The sequence below is a fragment of the Balaenoptera borealis genome (assembly GCF_965194805.1).
Source record: "Balaenoptera borealis genome assembly, chromosome: 17".
NCBI classification, from domain to species: Eukaryota; Metazoa; Chordata; class Mammalia; order Artiodactyla; family Balaenopteridae; genus Balaenoptera; species Balaenoptera borealis.
In genome coordinates this window covers 3,199,715-3,217,372 of record NC_138876.1, presented here as the reverse complement: position 1 = coordinate 3,217,372, position 17,658 = coordinate 3,199,715, and the positions used below count along the sequence as shown (strand labels likewise).

General features: G+C 48.2%; 1 protein-coding gene and 1 long non-coding RNA gene across 3 annotated transcripts in view; one reads left to right on the top strand and one right to left on the bottom strand.

Moving 5' to 3' along the window:
* TRAPPC9 (trafficking protein particle complex subunit 9) overlaps positions 1-17,490 on the bottom strand; it is a 552,118-nt gene extending 534,628 nt beyond the window's left edge. The window contains exons 1-2 of one of the 2 annotated variants that reach the window (XM_082364605.1): positions 16,512-17,490; positions 12,134-12,302 (exon numbers count right to left, since the gene is read on the bottom strand). In XM_082364605.1, coding sequence (XP_082220731.1) covers positions 12,134-12,207 — 74 coding nt within the window. In that variant the 5' untranslated portion in view covers positions 12,208-12,302; positions 16,512-17,490. Of the gene's footprint in view, positions 1-12,133; positions 12,303-16,511 lie in introns of those variants that run through there. The other variant, XM_082364607.1, reaches the window with a different exon arrangement.
* LOC309615275 lies at positions 604-967 on the top strand. Its single transcript, XR_014236685.1, has 2 exons — positions 604-686; positions 766-967. It is a non-coding gene; the product is annotated as an uncharacterized lncRNA (long non-coding RNA).
* Positions 17,491-17,658: the final 168 nt, after the last annotated feature.

The following is a 17,658-nucleotide window of genomic DNA, read 5'->3' as shown; positions in this document are numbered from 1 at the left end:
ACATTTAAGACATATTTTTAAATCTTAAAATGTATTGCAGGAAATCTAAAAATTAGAGAAAGAAGAAAAATATTCCATAATTGCACTTCTATAACACAACCACTGCTAGCAATTAAATGTATTTCCTTCTACTAGTCTAAGGAAGAGAGCAACCATTAAAAGGAGCAAGAGAAATACTCTAATATTAAGCAAAGAGGCAGGATGCTGTATTGGGCAAAGAGCAAGAAGGCAACACATGAAATATATCTGCAAGTGGTAAATGCTTGGGAGGGAATTTACACATGTGAAAATCATGGGGCTGGGATAGTGGAGGAATATGGAAAATTTTTATAAATTCCCAAACTTTCGCAGTAGAGGTGTGGGCCTTACAGCTGCAGTTCAGATGAGACAAGGGAGTGTTCTGGGGGCCAAGTTTCACAGAGTAAAGCTTGTGAGTGAGTCAAAAAAAGATGCAGAAAGAACAAGACTCACCTAGTAGAAAGAATCCAGTCTTCGGAGTCAGCGAACCCTGAATTTGAAACTTAACTCCGCCTCTTCTGTGTTACGTGACTCCAGGCAAGCTGTAGGGCTGCTCTGAGCCTTTGTGTCACTATCTAGAAAGTAGGGCTAAGACAGCTGGTGAGAGAGAGAGAGGATCGTTGTTCTGGAGGTGACACCGTGGTAGGTGGCACATCAACTGAGCACGAGTAAGTGCTGGGCACCTGGGGGATGGGGGTGGTTACACAACTGTCTCTCCACTAAGTATGTGTGATCCTCATTTTACAGGTGAGGACACAGAGGCAACAGAGTTAAGGAATGTGCCCAAGGAAGTGGCAGGACATGGCCAGCTGCAGGGTAGGCGAGTGGCTCCCGTTTGGCAGTGGGGGACGTCACCATCTCACAGAAGGGCCCTGGAGTAGGGCTTGGCAACTTCACCACCAGACCACCACTGCTTCCTTTTGCTTTATAATACAGTTGACACTCATTATTGGTGGTAGTTTTTTAATTCACTGCTAACACTGAATTAGCACATCCTGGGCCATCGCTCCTCTGGAACATACAGGGCTAGGCTCCTGCAAACCCCTGGTCACATTTTCATAACTACCATACATAACTTTGTCTTATGTGTGTTTCAGTTTAAAGACATCTTTTTTTTTTTTTTAATTCACTGAACATATTTGTCTTTTAAAAACACGTATATTTTTAAAATTATTTATTTGTTTAGTTGGTTGTGCTGGGTCTTAGCTGCGGCACGCAGGATCTTCATTGTGTTGTGCGGGATCTTTAGTTGCGGCACGTGGGATCTAGTTCCCTGACCAGGGATCAAGCCTGGGCCCCCTGCATTGGGAGCACAGAATCTTAACCACTAGACCACCAGGGAAGTCCCTAAAAACATATTTTTTAAGCCATGATGCAAAATTACTAGAAGTTATATTACATGACTGTAAATGTGCAAATTTTTTTTTAAAAAAAAATTTTAAACTATCATTTTTAAAATTAATTAATTTATTTTTGGTTGCATTGGGTCTTCGTTGCTTCGTGCGGGCTTTCTCTAGTTGCAGCGAGCGGGGTCTACTCTTCGTTGCAGTGCGCGGGCTTCTCGTTGCGGTGGCTTCTCTTGTTGCGGAGCATGGGCTCTAGGTGCGTGGGCTTCAGTAGTTGTGGCACGTGGGCTCAGTAGTTGTGGCTCGTGGTCTCTAGAGTGCAGGCTCAGTAGTTGTGGTGCACGGGCTTAGTTGCTCCGCGGCATGTGGGATCTTCCCGGACCAGGGCTCGAACCTGTGCTCCCTGCGTTGGCAGGCGGATTCTTAACCACTGCCCCACCAGGGAAGCCCCACATTTTCCTTTTTTTTAATTATTATTTTTTTTAAATTGAAGTATAGCTGGTTTACAAGGTTGTGTTAATTACTGCTGTACAGCAAAGTGATTCAGTTACATATACATTCTTTTTTTAACATTCTTTTCTATTATGGTTTATCATAGGATATTGAATATAGTTTTCTGCGATATACAGTAGTAAAGACATTTTCTTTAATATGTCTTGTTGATTCCTTAATATTGAACTCACAAAGAAACTTGGGATAGCCATGGAAAATTATTTCCCCGAAGCTTTTTCTACCCCAAGTTTGCAGCTAATATGGTTATAATCACAGTGTGTGTATGACATCATAGCCTGCTCTTGTTTAACAAAAGCATTTCTCATGCTGTTGCCAGTTATGTATAAAGATCATTTTCAAAATCTTTATGTAAAGTTTTTATTCCTGACATTAATAACTCCATTCTCTCCCCCCCTTTACAACCCTAGAAAGAAAATTCAGCCAGACTAATGACAAGAGATAGTGGAGGGCAGGGGACAAGCGTGCCTCATTCTGTGTGTATGCATCTCAGTTTTTAAAAAAATAGATTTATTTATTTATTTACTTATTTTTGGCTGCACTGGGTCTTTGCTGCTGCATGCGGGCTCTCCCTAGTTGCGGCGAGCGGGGGCCACTCTTCGTTGTGGTGCGTGGGCTTCTCATTGTGGTGCCTTCTCTTGTTGCGGAGCACGGGCTCTAAACGTGCGTGGGCTTCAGCAGTTGTGGCACACGGGCTCAGTAGTTGTGGCGCGCAGGCTTAGTTGTTCCACGGCACATGGGATCTTCCCAGACCAGGGCTCGAACAAGTGTCCCCTGCATTGGCAGGCAGACTCTCAACCACTGCGCCACCAGGGAAGCCCTGCATCTCATTTGTAATGACTATACTTGATCCCATCAGGGTTATGCCACTGTGTGCTTAACCAAATGCCTATCATTGGACAGCTGAATTGTCCCATTTTTACTGTTATAAATAACACTGCAATGAACACCTTTGTGCATAATGATCTTTCCAAATTTCGGGTGATTTCCTTAGAGACATTCCCAGGGGCAGAATTCTTGGGTCAAAGGCAAAGGCCCTAGAAGGCCTCAGATACATATGCCAGAGAACAGTTCAGTAAGTCGGCACAGTTGCACCCCCTGCGGTGTGTGTCTGAGAGCCCTTCCACATAAGCCACATTCGTTAAGAAGTCACTGCTTCATCTCACCATCCTTATTAATCAGACTCTTTGAAAATCGCCCCAAGAGCTTCCAATCAGCAGGAGCTCCCACAGGGTCACCACACTGAGCCGACACAATTCCAGGCTGAAGGGAGGTCTGTGGCATTTCACGGGGTTCACAGCCCATGTGCTGGGGCTCAAGCCTCCTTCAGACCCCGCGGGAAGATGGGCAAACCTGATGACACAAGTGCTCGAGATGCTGACGTGGCCCTTCCCTGACTCTACGTGGGGGCAACAGTGCCTTCTTTGCCCCAGACTGGCTTTTCCTGAATGCACCCGCTATGTCAGCTGGAGTTCCCTGAATGTTTGCTCTTGTCTTGAAATTAAGGCAAAATCTCTCAAGAGAGATTTTCTCACACACACACACAAAAACTTATTGCTCAAAAGACCTCTTAAAAAAAAATTTTAAAAAGTAAGGATTCCCCTAAAGGCTAAACATCTTGTCATATGAGAAACGTAAACTAATTGGCGTGCATTCTAGGCAAACCAATCTAGCCCTGAAACATATCTGGAATCTGTCTCTCGTTGTGGGATGCTGGCTCACTCCCAGTCTGTAAAATGACATGAAACAAGCTTTCTGATGGTTCCTTTTTCCTTCCTAGATGAGAAAGGGTCAAGGTGGTTGGTTTGCGCTACGGCAACAATATCATTTGTCGCCCTCGTTAGGACACTTTTGAGAGTGAAAGGAAAGTTTGTTAATTACTACTCTGGCTCGAAAGATGTAAACCAGGACCTTCTCTGCAAACCGGGACACATGCAAACACTCATCTGGTTAATCACAGGGCGAAATGCATGAATGGATGGCTGGTTAGACATTGATCTACTGCAGGCTCGGTGCCAGGCACGGGGGAGGTGCCTTTTCACGCTGGCTCGCTGGAGACGCACACCAGCCGCCAAATGGGGGCTGTTCTTTCACGGCTGGGGAGGTGGGTGGGCAGAGAGCCAAAGCAACTGGCCCAGTGCCACATACACAAGCAACCCCTGCCCCTCCGCTGGGAAGTAATGAAACTGGGCACCCAAATGAGCAGCAGGACAAAAAGTGCTCCCCGCCAGGGCCGGGGCCCCTGAGGACCCTGTGCTGTGAGGCATGCAGACCCCGGAGCGGGTTGCTGGCTCTGAGGCTGAGAGCTCTGTAAACACCTCCGCCTGGGCGGAGTTCAGTTCCCGGGAGCTGGGGCGGAAGGCTCACAGTGGAGGCTGATCTGTGATGTGAAAGCTCCATGCAATCTTCACTGAGGGAGAAGCCCCCCCACTCCCCCTCCCCGTGCCAGCTCTCAGCGGGACAGACCCCAGGCTCCTGCCTCCTGGTCCCCCAGGGCCCGCCTACAAACCAAGCCACTCCAGGTTTCCAGCCTGCCCTTAACCCAGACCCAGGAAAGTGCTGGGTTCTGATGAGAAACACAAAAGGAGACAGACAATAGGGGTGTTAGTGACCCAGGAGAGAATGAGCAGGGCCGCCTGGAGAGGAATCTGGCCATGTGGGCAACACATGCGTGCCCTGGGGGACCTGATTCCCCCGTTATTTCTGAGCCTAATCGCTGACGGGTGGAATGAAGAGTTATACGGTTTGTGAATCAAGAGGTAAATTCTGTAAGCCCGAGGGAGGGCATGGGCCATGGGGATAACGGTAAGATTTCTACACCAAAGCTGGACCCTGAACCCCTTTGCACCTCCTCGCCACCCCGACCATCAGGAGTCTGGGCCCAGGGCCCCCCACCCCCCGACCACAGCTGAAAGTCCCGCCCGTCCTCGCCAACGTGGGCGCTAACGCAGCCAGCCTCGGGAGCACGATTCCTAGCTGGATCTTCTGCCTGGGGTTTGCTTGGCACCCCCGCCTTCACATGGGCTGTTCCTTCTGCCCGGAGTGCCTTTCCCTCTCTGCGTGGCTGGGGAACTCCTTCCTGCTTGTCCTTCAAGGCCCAGCTCCAGGCGGAAGGTCTGGAGGGGCAGTGGCCGAAATCGGGGTGAGGCAGGGTGGTGTCTGTACCTCATTTTCCTTTTACAGAACTGCTTCCTCTCCTTTTCCTCTATACTCAAGAGGTGTCGCTTCTGAGAAAGGAAAAGGTTACTTGTAATGATGACGATAAGGATGCCAAGTGGGACTTCCCTGGTGGTCCAGTGGTTAGGACGCCGCGCTTCCACTGCAGAGGCCACGGGTTCCATCCCAGTCGGGGGACCAAGATCCCGCATGGCACAGGGCAGCCAAAAAAAAAAAGGATGCCAAGTCCCAGGTCAGATTCATCTCTACTGTGACACTCATCTTGCCCCACCAAGCGTCTCGGCCTCTTCCTTCTCGGGGCCCCCTGTGCCTTTTCTTCAGGAGGCTGATCACGGCTCGTGACTGCGTACATTTCTGCTGTTACTTGAATGACATCTCTCACCCCCACTGGCTCCATCAGAGCAGGGACAGTGTCTTTCCTTTTTTAAAAAAATCAACTTCATTGTGATATAATTTCATACGATAAAAGACATCTATTTTAAGTGTAGTTTAATGAGTTTTGGCAAACGTATACACCCTTGTAACCAACCATCACAAGCAAGATACACAACGTTTCCACCGTGCTCCCTGCGGCCAGCCCTGTCCCCACCCTGGCAGGCAACCAAGGATCTGTTTTCTGTCACTATGAATTCGTTCTGCCTGATCCGGAATTTCACATAGGTGGAGTCATGCAGTGTGTCCTCTTCTGTGTCTGGCTTCCTTGCTGTAGCATAATGCTTTTGAGCCCCAGCCGGGTTGCCGTGCGGCTCAGTGGCTCTTTGTTTGCTGCTCAGTCCCTTGTACGGAGGAGCCACCATTTGTTAGGCTCCATCTGTCTGTGGGCATTTGGGTCGGTTCCATCTTTAGTCATTACGAATAAAGCTGATATGGACATTCAGGAACAATCATCTGTGTGGACATATGCATTTGTTTCTTTGGATAAATATTGGGACTGGAACTGTTGGGTCACGTGTAACAATATGGCTAACTTTTTAAGAGCTGCCAACCTGTTTTCCAAAGCGTCTGTACCGTATCCCTTCGTCAGCAGCATCGTGGGAGAGCGGCGGTTGCTAAACTCTCTCCAACACGGGGAACCACTGGACCGTGCCCCTTCTTGCAGAGTGCACATCCACAGCCCCTGGCCCAGTGCTGCCCACCAAGGGACTCAATCCACCACTACAGAATGCATGAGTGAATGCACTTTGCTTTCGTTATTTTGTTAGCATTTTCAAACCAATGTTTATTCCACTGCTCTGGGGGGTTTATTTGTTTATTTTTGGCTGTGTTGGGTCTTCGTTGCTGCACGCGGGCTTTCTCTAGTTGCAGTGAGCGGGGGCTACTCTTCGTTGCGGTGCGTGGGCTTCTCATTGCGGTGGCTTCTCTTGTTACGGAGCAAGGCTCTAGGCGCACGGGCTTCAGTAGTTGTGGCGCATGGGCTTAGTTGCTCCACGGCATGTGGGATCTTCCCAGACCAGGGCCTGAACCCGTGTCCTCTGCATTGGCAGGCGGGTTCTTAACCACTGTGCCACCAGGGAAGTCCCTCTGGGTGTTTTTTAATATTTTGTTATTTTTAATAATTACACAAATAATACATGCTCAGGGTATAGAAATCAGAACAGTAGTGAAAAAATAATTTTAAAATTACCCCTTGGGCTTCCCTCGTGGCGCAGTGGTTGAGGGTCTGCCTGCCAATGCAGGGGACACGGGTTCAAGCCCTGGTCTGGGAAGATCCCACATGCCGCGGAGCAACTAAGCCCGTGAGCCACAACTACTGAGCCTGCGCGTCTGGAGCCTGTGCTCCGCAACAAGAGAGGCCGCGATAGTGAGAGGCCCGCGCACCGCGATGAAGAATGGCCCCCGCTTGCCGCAACTGGAGAAAGCCCTCACACAGAAACGAAGACCCAACACAGCCATAAATAAATAAATAAATAAAATATTAAAAAAAAAAAAAAATTACCCCTTAATCTCTCCATCCCGAGACCCATGTTCCAGGCTCAATACTGGGCACTGGGAAAACAAAGATGAAGAAAGCACACTGACTGTCCGCAGGGGCTTCCCAGGCTCCAGCTGCCTGGACAGGGGCCACACGTGGGGTCAGCCAGACGAGGGGGGCACACAGGGGAGGCGGTGAGGAAAGCCTTCAAGGGGGTGGAGAGGCATGAAGAAGGGACATGCGGGGGGCCTAGTGGACAGCGGTGGCCGGAAGTGGGCTCGTAGGTGGCTGGGACTTCCCAACCCCAAGGCTAAGGAGGATGCCGCCCCGCTGCCTCCTCAAATGCTGGGCGCCTCCCTGCAGCCACAGGGCACCGGCCCAGGACGCAGAGTCATGCAGGAGCCCGGCCCCTGGGTGGGCCCCTGGGTGTGTCCATGCTTGGGCACAATCTCCCCAGGAGCTCGCAGCCACCTTTGCTGACTCCTCCTCCTCCGGGTCCCAAGCACCGAATAACCAGGTTGGCTGGCTCCTTGGACCTCCCTTCTCCAGCTACTCTCTTTCCTTGGTCGCCTGACCAGCCTCTGGGCTCTACACATCACCCATCCAGTACTGACACTCATATTTCTCTCCCCAGCCCTGCAGTCTCCCCTGTGCCCCAAGCTTAGGTGTCCATGGTATAGCTGCCTTTCTTTCCATCTGGCTGTCTCCCAGCCATCTGTGCCCTCAAAGGAACTCTTGACACCCCTGGTTCCCAAACCTGTTCTTTCTCCATTCTTTCCATCCCAGAAATGGGCACCACCGTTTGCTCTAATCCACAACCAAGGAATCATTCTTGATTCCTTTTTCCCTCCTCACCCACATCCAATCTATCACTAAATCCTATTGATTTCACCATCCAAACACTTCCCAAATCCCTCCAGGTTTCTGTATGTCCAATGCTACCACATCATTCAGAGACACCAGCAATTCTTGTCTGAACTGCCTCTTAACTGCTTCCATGATTACTATACCCCCAAGTTAAAATCATGCATCAGCCAATGACTTGTTTTTGTAGAAACAGAAAAATTCATCCTACAATTCATATGGAATCTCAAGGGACTCTGAATAGCCAAAATAATTTTTAAAAAGAAGAACAAAGTTGGAAGTCTCACATTTCATCATTTCAAAACTTAATATAAAGCTGTCATAATCAAAACAGTGTTGGTACTGGCATAAAGACAGACACACTAACAAATAGAATAGAATAGAGAGCCCAGGAATAAACCCTTGCATACAAGGTCAAATGATTTTCAGCAGGAGTACCAAGACCACTCAATGGTGAAAGGACAGTCTTTTCAGCAAATGATGTTGGGAAAACTGAACATCCACCTGCAAAAAGAATGAGGTTGAATTCACCTTATATTATATACAAAAATTAACTCAAAATGGACCTAAGACCACAACTTAAGAGTTAAAACTATAAAACTCTTAGAAGAAACAGGAAAAAGCTTCATAGCATTGTACTTGGCAATGATTTCTTGGCTATGACACCAAAAGCAGAAGTGACAAAGGTGAAAAATAAATATGTTGGACTACGTCAAACTTAAAAATTTGTGTGCATCAAGGAACACAATCAAGAGTGCAAAAGCAGGCATGGAATGGGAGAGAATATTTGCAAATCATGTATCTGATAAGAGGTTAATATCTAGAATAAAGAACTACAACTCAAATACAAAAAACAAACAACTGATTAAAATATGGGCAAAGGACTTAAATAGACTTTTCTCCAAAGAAAATGTACAAATGAGGGGATATATGTATACATATAGCTGATTCACTTTGCTGTACAGTGGAAACTAACATAACATTGTAAAGCAACTAAACTCCAATAAAATTAAAAAAAGAAAAAGAAAATATACAAATGGCCAATAAGCCTGTGAAAAGATGCTCAACCTCACTAATTATGGAAATGCAAATCCAAACCACAATGAGATACTACTTTACACCGACTAGGAGAGCTATTATCAAAACCAAACAAACAAAAATGTTGGCTAGGGTGTGGAGAAACTGGAACCCTTATCCATGGCTGGTGGGAACATGAATATTGTGCAGCCACTGTGGAAAAAACTATGGATGTTTCTCAAAAAATTAAACACAGAATTACCATATGATCCAGCAACTTCACTTCTGGGTCTGTGTGTGTGTATATATATATCCAACAGTTAAAAGCAGAGACTGGAACAGATATTTGTACACCCATGTTCATAGCAGCATTAGTCACCATAGTCAAAAGGCGGAAGCAACCCAAGCACCCATGGATGGATGGATAAACCAAATGTGGTCCATCCATACAATGGAATATTATTCAGCCTTAAAAAGGAAGGATGGACTTCCCTGGTGGCGCAGTGGTTAAGACCCCGCCTGCCAATGCAGGGGACACGGGTTTGAGCCCTGGTCCAGGAAGATCCCACATGCCGTGGAGCAACTAAGCCCGTGCGCCACAACTACTGAGTGCAGCTCTAGAGCCCATAAGGCACGACTGCTGAGGCCACGTGCCATAGCTCCTGAAGCCCACACACCTAGAGCCCATGCTCCGCAACAAGAGAAGCCACTGCACTGCAACAAAGAGTAGCCCCTGCTCACCGCCAACTAGAGAAAGCCCGTGCACAGCAATGAAGACCCAAGGCGACCAAAAATAAATAAATTAATTAAATAAATTAAAAAGAAATCCTTCTAAAAAAAAAAAGGAAGGAAGTTCTGACATGTGCTACAACATGATGAACCTTGAGGTCATTATGCTCAGTGAGCTAAGCCAGTCACAAGAGGACAAATGCTATGTGATTCCACTTACATGAGTGACCTGGAGTAAAGTTCAGAGACAGAAGGTAGGAGGGTGGGGCCCGGGGCTGGGGGAGGGGCTGGGGGCTTAGTGTTTCACGGGGACAGAGTTTCACTTTGGGAAGATGAAAAAGTTCTGGAGGTGGATGGTGGTGATGGCCGCACAGCAGTGTGAATGTACTTAATGCTACTGAACTGTACACTTAAAAATGGTTCAAAAGATAAATTTTGTTGTATTTTGCCATAATAAAAAATTTATCCAAAAAAATCATATATCAGCTCTCATCTGTCACTTTTCCTCTCCAATGACTTCCCACTGCTCCGACCAGGACCCTGAGGCTCTGTACAGTGTGGCTCCCGGCAACCTTCCCCCTTGGCCCAGACTGCTCCCCCAACCAGATGCCAGCCCCTCCCCCTCCACTCCCCACATGAAAATCTCTGCAAGCTGCCTGCCTGCTGGCAGCCATCACCACGGTGGGCTCTGGTTTGCCCACATTATCCCTGTATTCAGGCCATTATCTATAATGACAACCTGGCATAATTATATTTTTACAATTTATATAACTATATTCTATTGAGTTAAATGATCATTATTATCATTATAAAATATTTATTAAGCACTTCTAGCCATGCAAACCTAATAAGAGGTAGCCTCAGCTCTTAGAAATCTCCCTTCCGAATTCCATCCCAAATTCATTTCAACTTTGGTTATTCGTCCTTCTTGGAGAAGGAACAGGGAACTTCTATGCTTTTTGCCTGGGGCTTTATATGCATATAAACTTTACACCATATAAGCTTCTCAGTGAGGCTGGGGAGCAGATGTGATTAGCCTCCTCTTACAGACGAGAAACAAGAGAGTCAGACTGCGGGACCTAGTAATTTAGTAATTTAGGTCTTTGTGATGGCAAAGCCTTTACCACTCCTCTCATGTAATGTGATAGCTTGGCTTATTAGGAAGGGCTTCTTTTTTTTGGCCTTATTTACATCTTACACGCCAAACACTGTGCCAGGCCAGTGGGATAAACACACAAGTAAACAGATCTTTCTAAAACAACGTCCTAAGTCGGGGGTCACAAACTCAAATGTTCACAGGAGCCAAGCAGGCAGTGGAAATGGTGAAGCAGACAGGTGAGTGATAGAGAGTGGTGGGGACGGTGGCCAACCCAAGAGCATGTGACTCATCTAACGACGACAGCCAGCTTTGCCATGAGGCAATGTGGGGTCATGTTGCCTGCCCCTCCCACTCTTCCAGTTAGATTTATAAGTGAAATCTCCAGAATTTTAAATGTTGGCAACTTTGGCAGGTACTGGTCATTGTGTAACCTACAACCATTCCCTGCCTCAAACCTCACCTCCCACCCCCTCAATTTTTTGTCAGTAGGGATCAGATACCCTTTGATCTCAGGAAGATAGCCCCAGGGGATAAATCTTAATTGGTATAAAGCAATCCTAGCAGTCTCATTCCCTTCGGCCAGTAATTGGTCTCAGGTCCCAGTTCTGACAAATGAGATGTAAGGGGAACACTGCTAAGGAGATCTCCCCTCCCTTAGTAAAAAGACAAAGGCTGGAGACCTAATGATGAAAGAGCCTTTTGCCTATGGCCCTTTCCCCTTGTTTCTGTCTAATGCAATGATGAAGTCTGGAACAGCAGTGGCCTTTTTGGAACCATGAGGCAATAAGCATGAGGCCTAAAACCAACATGCCAAGAATGACAGAGCAGAAAGATGGAAAGACCCAAGGTCTTTGATGACATCCTTGCTGCATCAGCGCCAGATGCGGCCATGGCCACTATACATAAGCTCAATAGAGCTGGCACTGGGTAGTGCCAGAGGGTGGCTGGAGAAAGAGAACAAACGACGTGTACAAGTGAGGCATCCTGCCACTTGCTTATTAGAGGCCTCCCGTGTAGGAGCCCTTTGGTGAGTATGGACACGGGCTACACCTACCCTCACATCTCTCCTCATTCTGAGAAGTTCATCCACAAACCCCTTCCCCAGACCTTTTTGTCTTTAAGTCTCCAACCTTGTTCTTTCCAAGTTCCCAGACCATCTGTTAGCTGCTGCCCCTGCATTGCTGTAGATCCCGGACCTCTGGCTTTCTCTCCACCCAGGCAGGTGGCCTTCTGGGGGAACCCCTTCACCTCTACCTTTTGGGCACACTGGGGGAAGCTGTTTTGCACGGCATTCCAGGTCTGCGTGGTGCCAGTATATTTACAAAGCAATCTATTAACTGGGTCTGCGTTTTCCTTCTTCACTCTTCTGCCCACAGAGAGTCCACTGAGGCCACTGTTGTGGGGTGTGGGGGGATGGAGCAGGTGCCCTGGGAGTCTCAGCCACCTGGTCATGTGACTTACTTGTGCTTCTGGGACCTGCTCAAGGCTGATAGCATTGTCCACATCGACCTCCCCTCGATGGTGGAGTGTGGCATGTGGCTTAGCGGAGCACGTCACACCCAGCTCAGCTCACACACTCACGTGGGGTCTGGCATTTGGTCTCTACCAGTGTCCAGCAGAAAATCTGGAGCTGTGGTTCAAATGGAGAATAGTTATTTGCAGAAGATATCTCTTTGCTCCAAGCCCCTGAGAGTCTGTGCTATGACTCTGTTATTGGGATCTGCCAGAACTTCTTCCCACAGACACCCTGGCCTAGATCTGCAGTTATCTTGTGAATGGGTCAGAGCAGCACACTCAGATGATGTTCAAGTAGTCTTTAAATGTCAGAGAGCCACCAGCGCAGGTCACTCCAAACCTCACTCCACTGGCTTAGCTAAGCAAACTGATCAAGCCCCTCCTAGCTGTTGGAGCGAACACACACCGAATCCAGAATCTCTGGTAAATCGGCTATATTGATAAATTCAGCCCAAACCTACATTAAGCTCTGTCCACCTGGACTGGTGCCGTTAGAATCCATTCACCTCACACTCCCCAAGTGTCTGACGATAAATGCATGAATATGCTGCAATTCTTTCACTGTGTGAATATCTCCTAAATCGAGCTTTGCTGTTGCTTCCCTGGGGCATGCTGGGATCTGACTCTGGTTATGGATTGGAGTTAATGAGGGGGTGAGTCTTGAGAAGACTCAGCATCCCTGTTGCCAGGTAAGCACAGATGAGCTCATTAATAGGACTTCAAGCAGGAGAAGACTGATCTCAGGCAGGCGGGGGGGGGCTATTTCCACTGACAAAGACGCTCAGAGGGATGGGGGGTTAAAAGTTTGCTTGTATCCTCCCAACCGTCCCTTTTCTAATTCTCAGGACCCCTCTCTTCCCAATAAACAGCCTAACTTCACAGAAGAGCCCAAGTGAAGCTGTGAATTCAACTTCTGTCATAATTATGCCTCAGGTAAGATTAAAGGCAGGTGTGACCTTTAGCCCCATTAGCCCTGAGGCTACAAAAGATAAGGAATGGCTTAGGGCTTGATCTGAGAATTTATAGTCTGAGCTTTCAATTTTCTTTCTGAAATCTCTCCCAGCCTCACGAGAAGCCCATCCCACAAGGCTCCACCGACTTGGGGCAGCCTTGTCTTCAGCGAGCCGTCCATCCAGGCAATGGCAGGTGACAACTTAAGTGACTGTTTGGCCAGGGCACGCTGCCAGGGAGGTCATCCCTGCACCAGCACAATCAGATCAGATAACCAGCCCCAGATTCCCATTTTCATGGGTTCTTTTTCCTGGGACAAAGTACATATGTTTCAACATTCAACCAGGAAAGCAGAAACTTCTTTAGATAGTTCAAACAAAGAGGGATTTAATGCCGAGAACTGACTTCAAGGGTGTGGAAAAGCTGCAGGAGCATGAGGGAGCCGGTGCTGAGGTGCTGCTTGGAGATCAGGACGCTGGTACTATTCCTGGCTGGGGGCCGGGCCCACACTCCCCACTAGACCACCCAAGGTGTCGCTGCGGAGCAGACGCCCCCACCCAGTGCGGATGACTCACTGTAGCCGCCCCCATCCCCACCTCCCCCCACCCCGAGTCCCCACGTGCTGCCAATGCCTTCACACAACCGTAAAACGATGTCTCCTCCTCCATACGCAACTGCACTCTCTCACCTGGGTCTCCCACTGGCAGAATCTAACCAGAAGCCAGCTGGCAGAAGATTCTGGGAAGTGTAGATACCCACCTCCCAGCACCCCGGGTACAGACACAGCAGGGAACAAGGAAGGCAGCAGAAGCAATGGGCACACCTGAGACGTTGTGAGGATAAGTGGGCTGACGGATAAGAGCACCAACCACAGGACAATCTGCTAACTCATTGTGCTTTTTCTAGTGCAGGGAAGCTCTGACGATCATAGATTCCTTCATTCTCCCACTGTCTTAGGTTTGAAGCTTCTTTTTATTGAATGCTGAGCATTTCCCCCCTTTTCTGCAGATTTGTCTTTGCCGCATTCCTTACTTCTCAAAATGATTAAGGACAAGATGCCCTGGCAGTTCCGCAACCTGAGCTTCTCACTCTCCTTGTCTCCTTGAATTCTTCTGGCTCTTTTCTGAGCCTTCCTCTTCTGTCCTCTTTCCTAAACTTAACCCATCCTGCTCTCAAACATGCCAGAAGAGAATGACAAACCTGATCAAAAAGCAGTAACCTGCTAGAGAAGCAAAACATCTGAAGACTGAAAAATGTCAGCTTGCTTCTCGTGTGGACCCAAGGACCCTCTTGCACAGCTAGCTTATGGAGGAAAGGCACTCCTTTGCTTTGGAGCTGAATCCTGGAGGCTGAAGCAGCACCTTCTATCTCTGCTCTGCACAGGGCATGGTGCCATTCAGTCATCCCTCGGCAAGCGGGATGAGCTTTTAAGTTGGATCCACTCCCTTGCTTCAAGACTCTTATGGCTTTCCATCGCTCTCAGAACGAAAGCCAAGCTTCTCACCTGCCTGCCCGAGCAGGTGGCGCCTACCTTGTTCATCACATCTCCGGTGCTCTCTGCCTCACTCACTAAGCTCCAGCCACACTGGCCTTTTTATTCCTCAGATTTGCCAAGGCGTCTTCCTTCTCAGGTGTTTTCCCACAGGCTATTCTGTTCAGAGTGCACATCTTGTCCCAGCCCTTCTGCATGTCCTCCAGATCCGACCTTAAATCTCAGTTCTCAGAGAGGCTGTCTCATCACTCTCACACTGGTCTGTTTCCTCATAGCACTTACCACGGGAGGTGTTATTTTTCTTGTCGTGCTTGTACCTGAAACTCCGCTCCGTGAGAGCAAGGACCATAGCTGTCTTGCTCGCTGCCTGTACCTTTCCTTTGTGCCCAGAAGTGCCTGACATGTACTGGGTGCTACTGGACCAAGACCTGAGGTCACAATGGTGAAGATGACACTGTCCTTGCGTTCTCGGCCTTCACCTTCTAGTGACAAAGCACACAGCAGGTGCTAAGATGACTGGGTCATCACGGCTGAAGGTAGATGGGAAAACTTTTCTGGCACCACAAACGTCAGCAATCTGGGTCATCTGGGCTCTCTGGCCTTCGCTCCTCTCCTCAGGAAGCCTGAAGAGCAGTGATTTTCAGAACCCACTAAACTTGCAGAAACACGCTCTGCAAGTATGCATTTTATATTTTGCAATCATTACCTAAGTGATGGACAGAATGGAAATCAGAAAGGTTAAACAAGATCTATTTTTAATTTTCCAGACTCCTTTCATATGAACTTTGAAATCAAAGTTGATTGGAGTGACAGGACCTTGCAGCAGGAACCCTGAGACTTTACATAGTAGTTTAGGCTTTTGCAGGGTGCTGTACAGTTGACAAAGAGCTTTCTCGTTCTCAGCTCCTTTGATGCTCCCTGCTGACCTGTGAGGGAGGCAGTGCTGGATGGATGGGGGGACGACTTTAATCTTCATGTGCCAGGCATGTTCACACCTTTTAACAACCCCGAGACAGGTGCGACTCTCCTGTCTCATCTTTGCAAATGAGGAAACAGTGGTTCAGAGAGAGTACTTGCTTTGCCCGGGGTCATGCTGTTGTGAATGGTGGGACAATCTTATTCCACCTCCCAGCAGTATTCAATCCAGTTGATCAGTTTCTCCTTTCAGAAAAACTTTCTTCGATTGACTTTATGGACACACGATCTCTTGGTTTTCCTCTTACTCAGTGGCCACTTCTTCCCAGTTTCTTTTGCTGGATTTTCCTTCTCCTCTCCATCTCAGAACGCTGGAGTACCCCAGTTCGTGGTCCTTAGATCTTTCTACTTTATCCACACTCTCCTCCCAGATACTTTCATTCAGGTCCTTGGTTTTAATTACCACCTAGACAAGGGTGGCTTGTAATTCACTGCTCCAGCCTGAACTCCAGGCTGGAATAGCCAATTGGCTCCTCAACGTTGCCACGAGTGTTCACAGGCAATTAAGACTTAACTTGCTCCAAACTACGCCTCTGCTAAATTTGCTCCTCCCACAGGGTTCCCCATCTCAGTAAACAGCACTACCATCCTTTCACTCATACTCCACATCACATTAGCAAGACCCTGATGAAATAAAATTTCTGTTCTAGGGCAGGACAAGGAAAAAAATTAATCATAAAATTCTCTGTTTGTTTGGGCCTCCTCCCTCCCTCCCTAACGTGCAGTATGCACCCGCACTACACGTCAGAGCTCCTCAAAGATGGGAGTGCCTGCTCAACCGTAAAGATCAATTTTTTTGTTTTTCTTTCTTCTGACGCTAGCAATGTAACTTCTTAAAAGAACATTGTTCTTTCCCAGCTCTGTAGGGGGTCATGGTGACTTGCTGCCCGCTTTGTACGTGCTTACCTGGACTACGCATCCTCGGTGAACTTTATGTAAAACATCAGTATGTCATTTTGATGTATGATCCTTTGTCTCAAAAATGTACAGACTATACCTTCGACTTCTAACAGGAGGAAGAGCTCTCAGAGCTTTCTGAGAATCTGCTTCCCAGGTGATAATCCTCAGTTTGGCTCGAATAAAATCCCTTTTTTTCTTCTTAACTTCATAGTTAAATTGAATTTTCGTCGACAACCGTTGGCTCTACAAATTAGATCTCCAATCCTACCCTACTTCTACCACCTCCACTGTAGTCTAACCCATCATCTCCCTCCATCCCCGTTACAGTTTCCTAACTGCACTCTCTGCCCGCCTCCGTTCTCGCCCCTCTCCAGTCTATTCACACACGGCAACCTGAGTATTCCTTGTAAAACTTAAGTGGGACCACCTTACTCTTCCCCAGGCCTCCCAACTCTCTGGGAAAGAATTCCATGACGTACAAGGCCCTATCTAGTCTGGCCCATGGCTACTTCTCATCATTCTTCTCCTAGCTCATTTCGCCTTAGCCACACTGGCATCCAATTCATCACCTGCAATCACCTTCTACTCTACAATCTCTTTGCTTCCACCCTTACAACCTCCTTATCCTCACGACTCCCCTCTGGTCTATTCACACTCAGCAGCCAGAGGGATCTTTCGAAAACTTAAAGACACAACCCATCATCCCTCTGATACTTCCCATTTTTCTTAGAATAAAATCCAACAGGACCTAGCCCCTGGCTACCTCTCAGACTTCACCTAGCACACCTGGTCCACACAGCGGTCATTTTGAGCTTCTTGAAAGGCCTTTGCCTATCGCTTCTTTCCCCGGCAAAGCGCTTTCTCATAAACAGGGCTGTTTTCTCTCTTCGCTGCCCAGCCTTCTCCTTTACTGCCCCGGTTTCTATCTTCTTACACTGCTTTGTTTTCCTTCATGGTACTTCTCAGCATCACACAGGTAGAACCCCCACCCACGGTCCCCCCCACTCCCGCCCCGCCGAACCTGCTGGCCGCCCTTCTGCTCCGTCTGCGCAGCCTCGGGGGCGCGCGGCATCACGGGGCTTGTAGTCCGTCCCGCGGCCGCGCCTCCCGGCACTACAACTCCCACGGGGCAGCGGGACGCCGCTCCCGCACC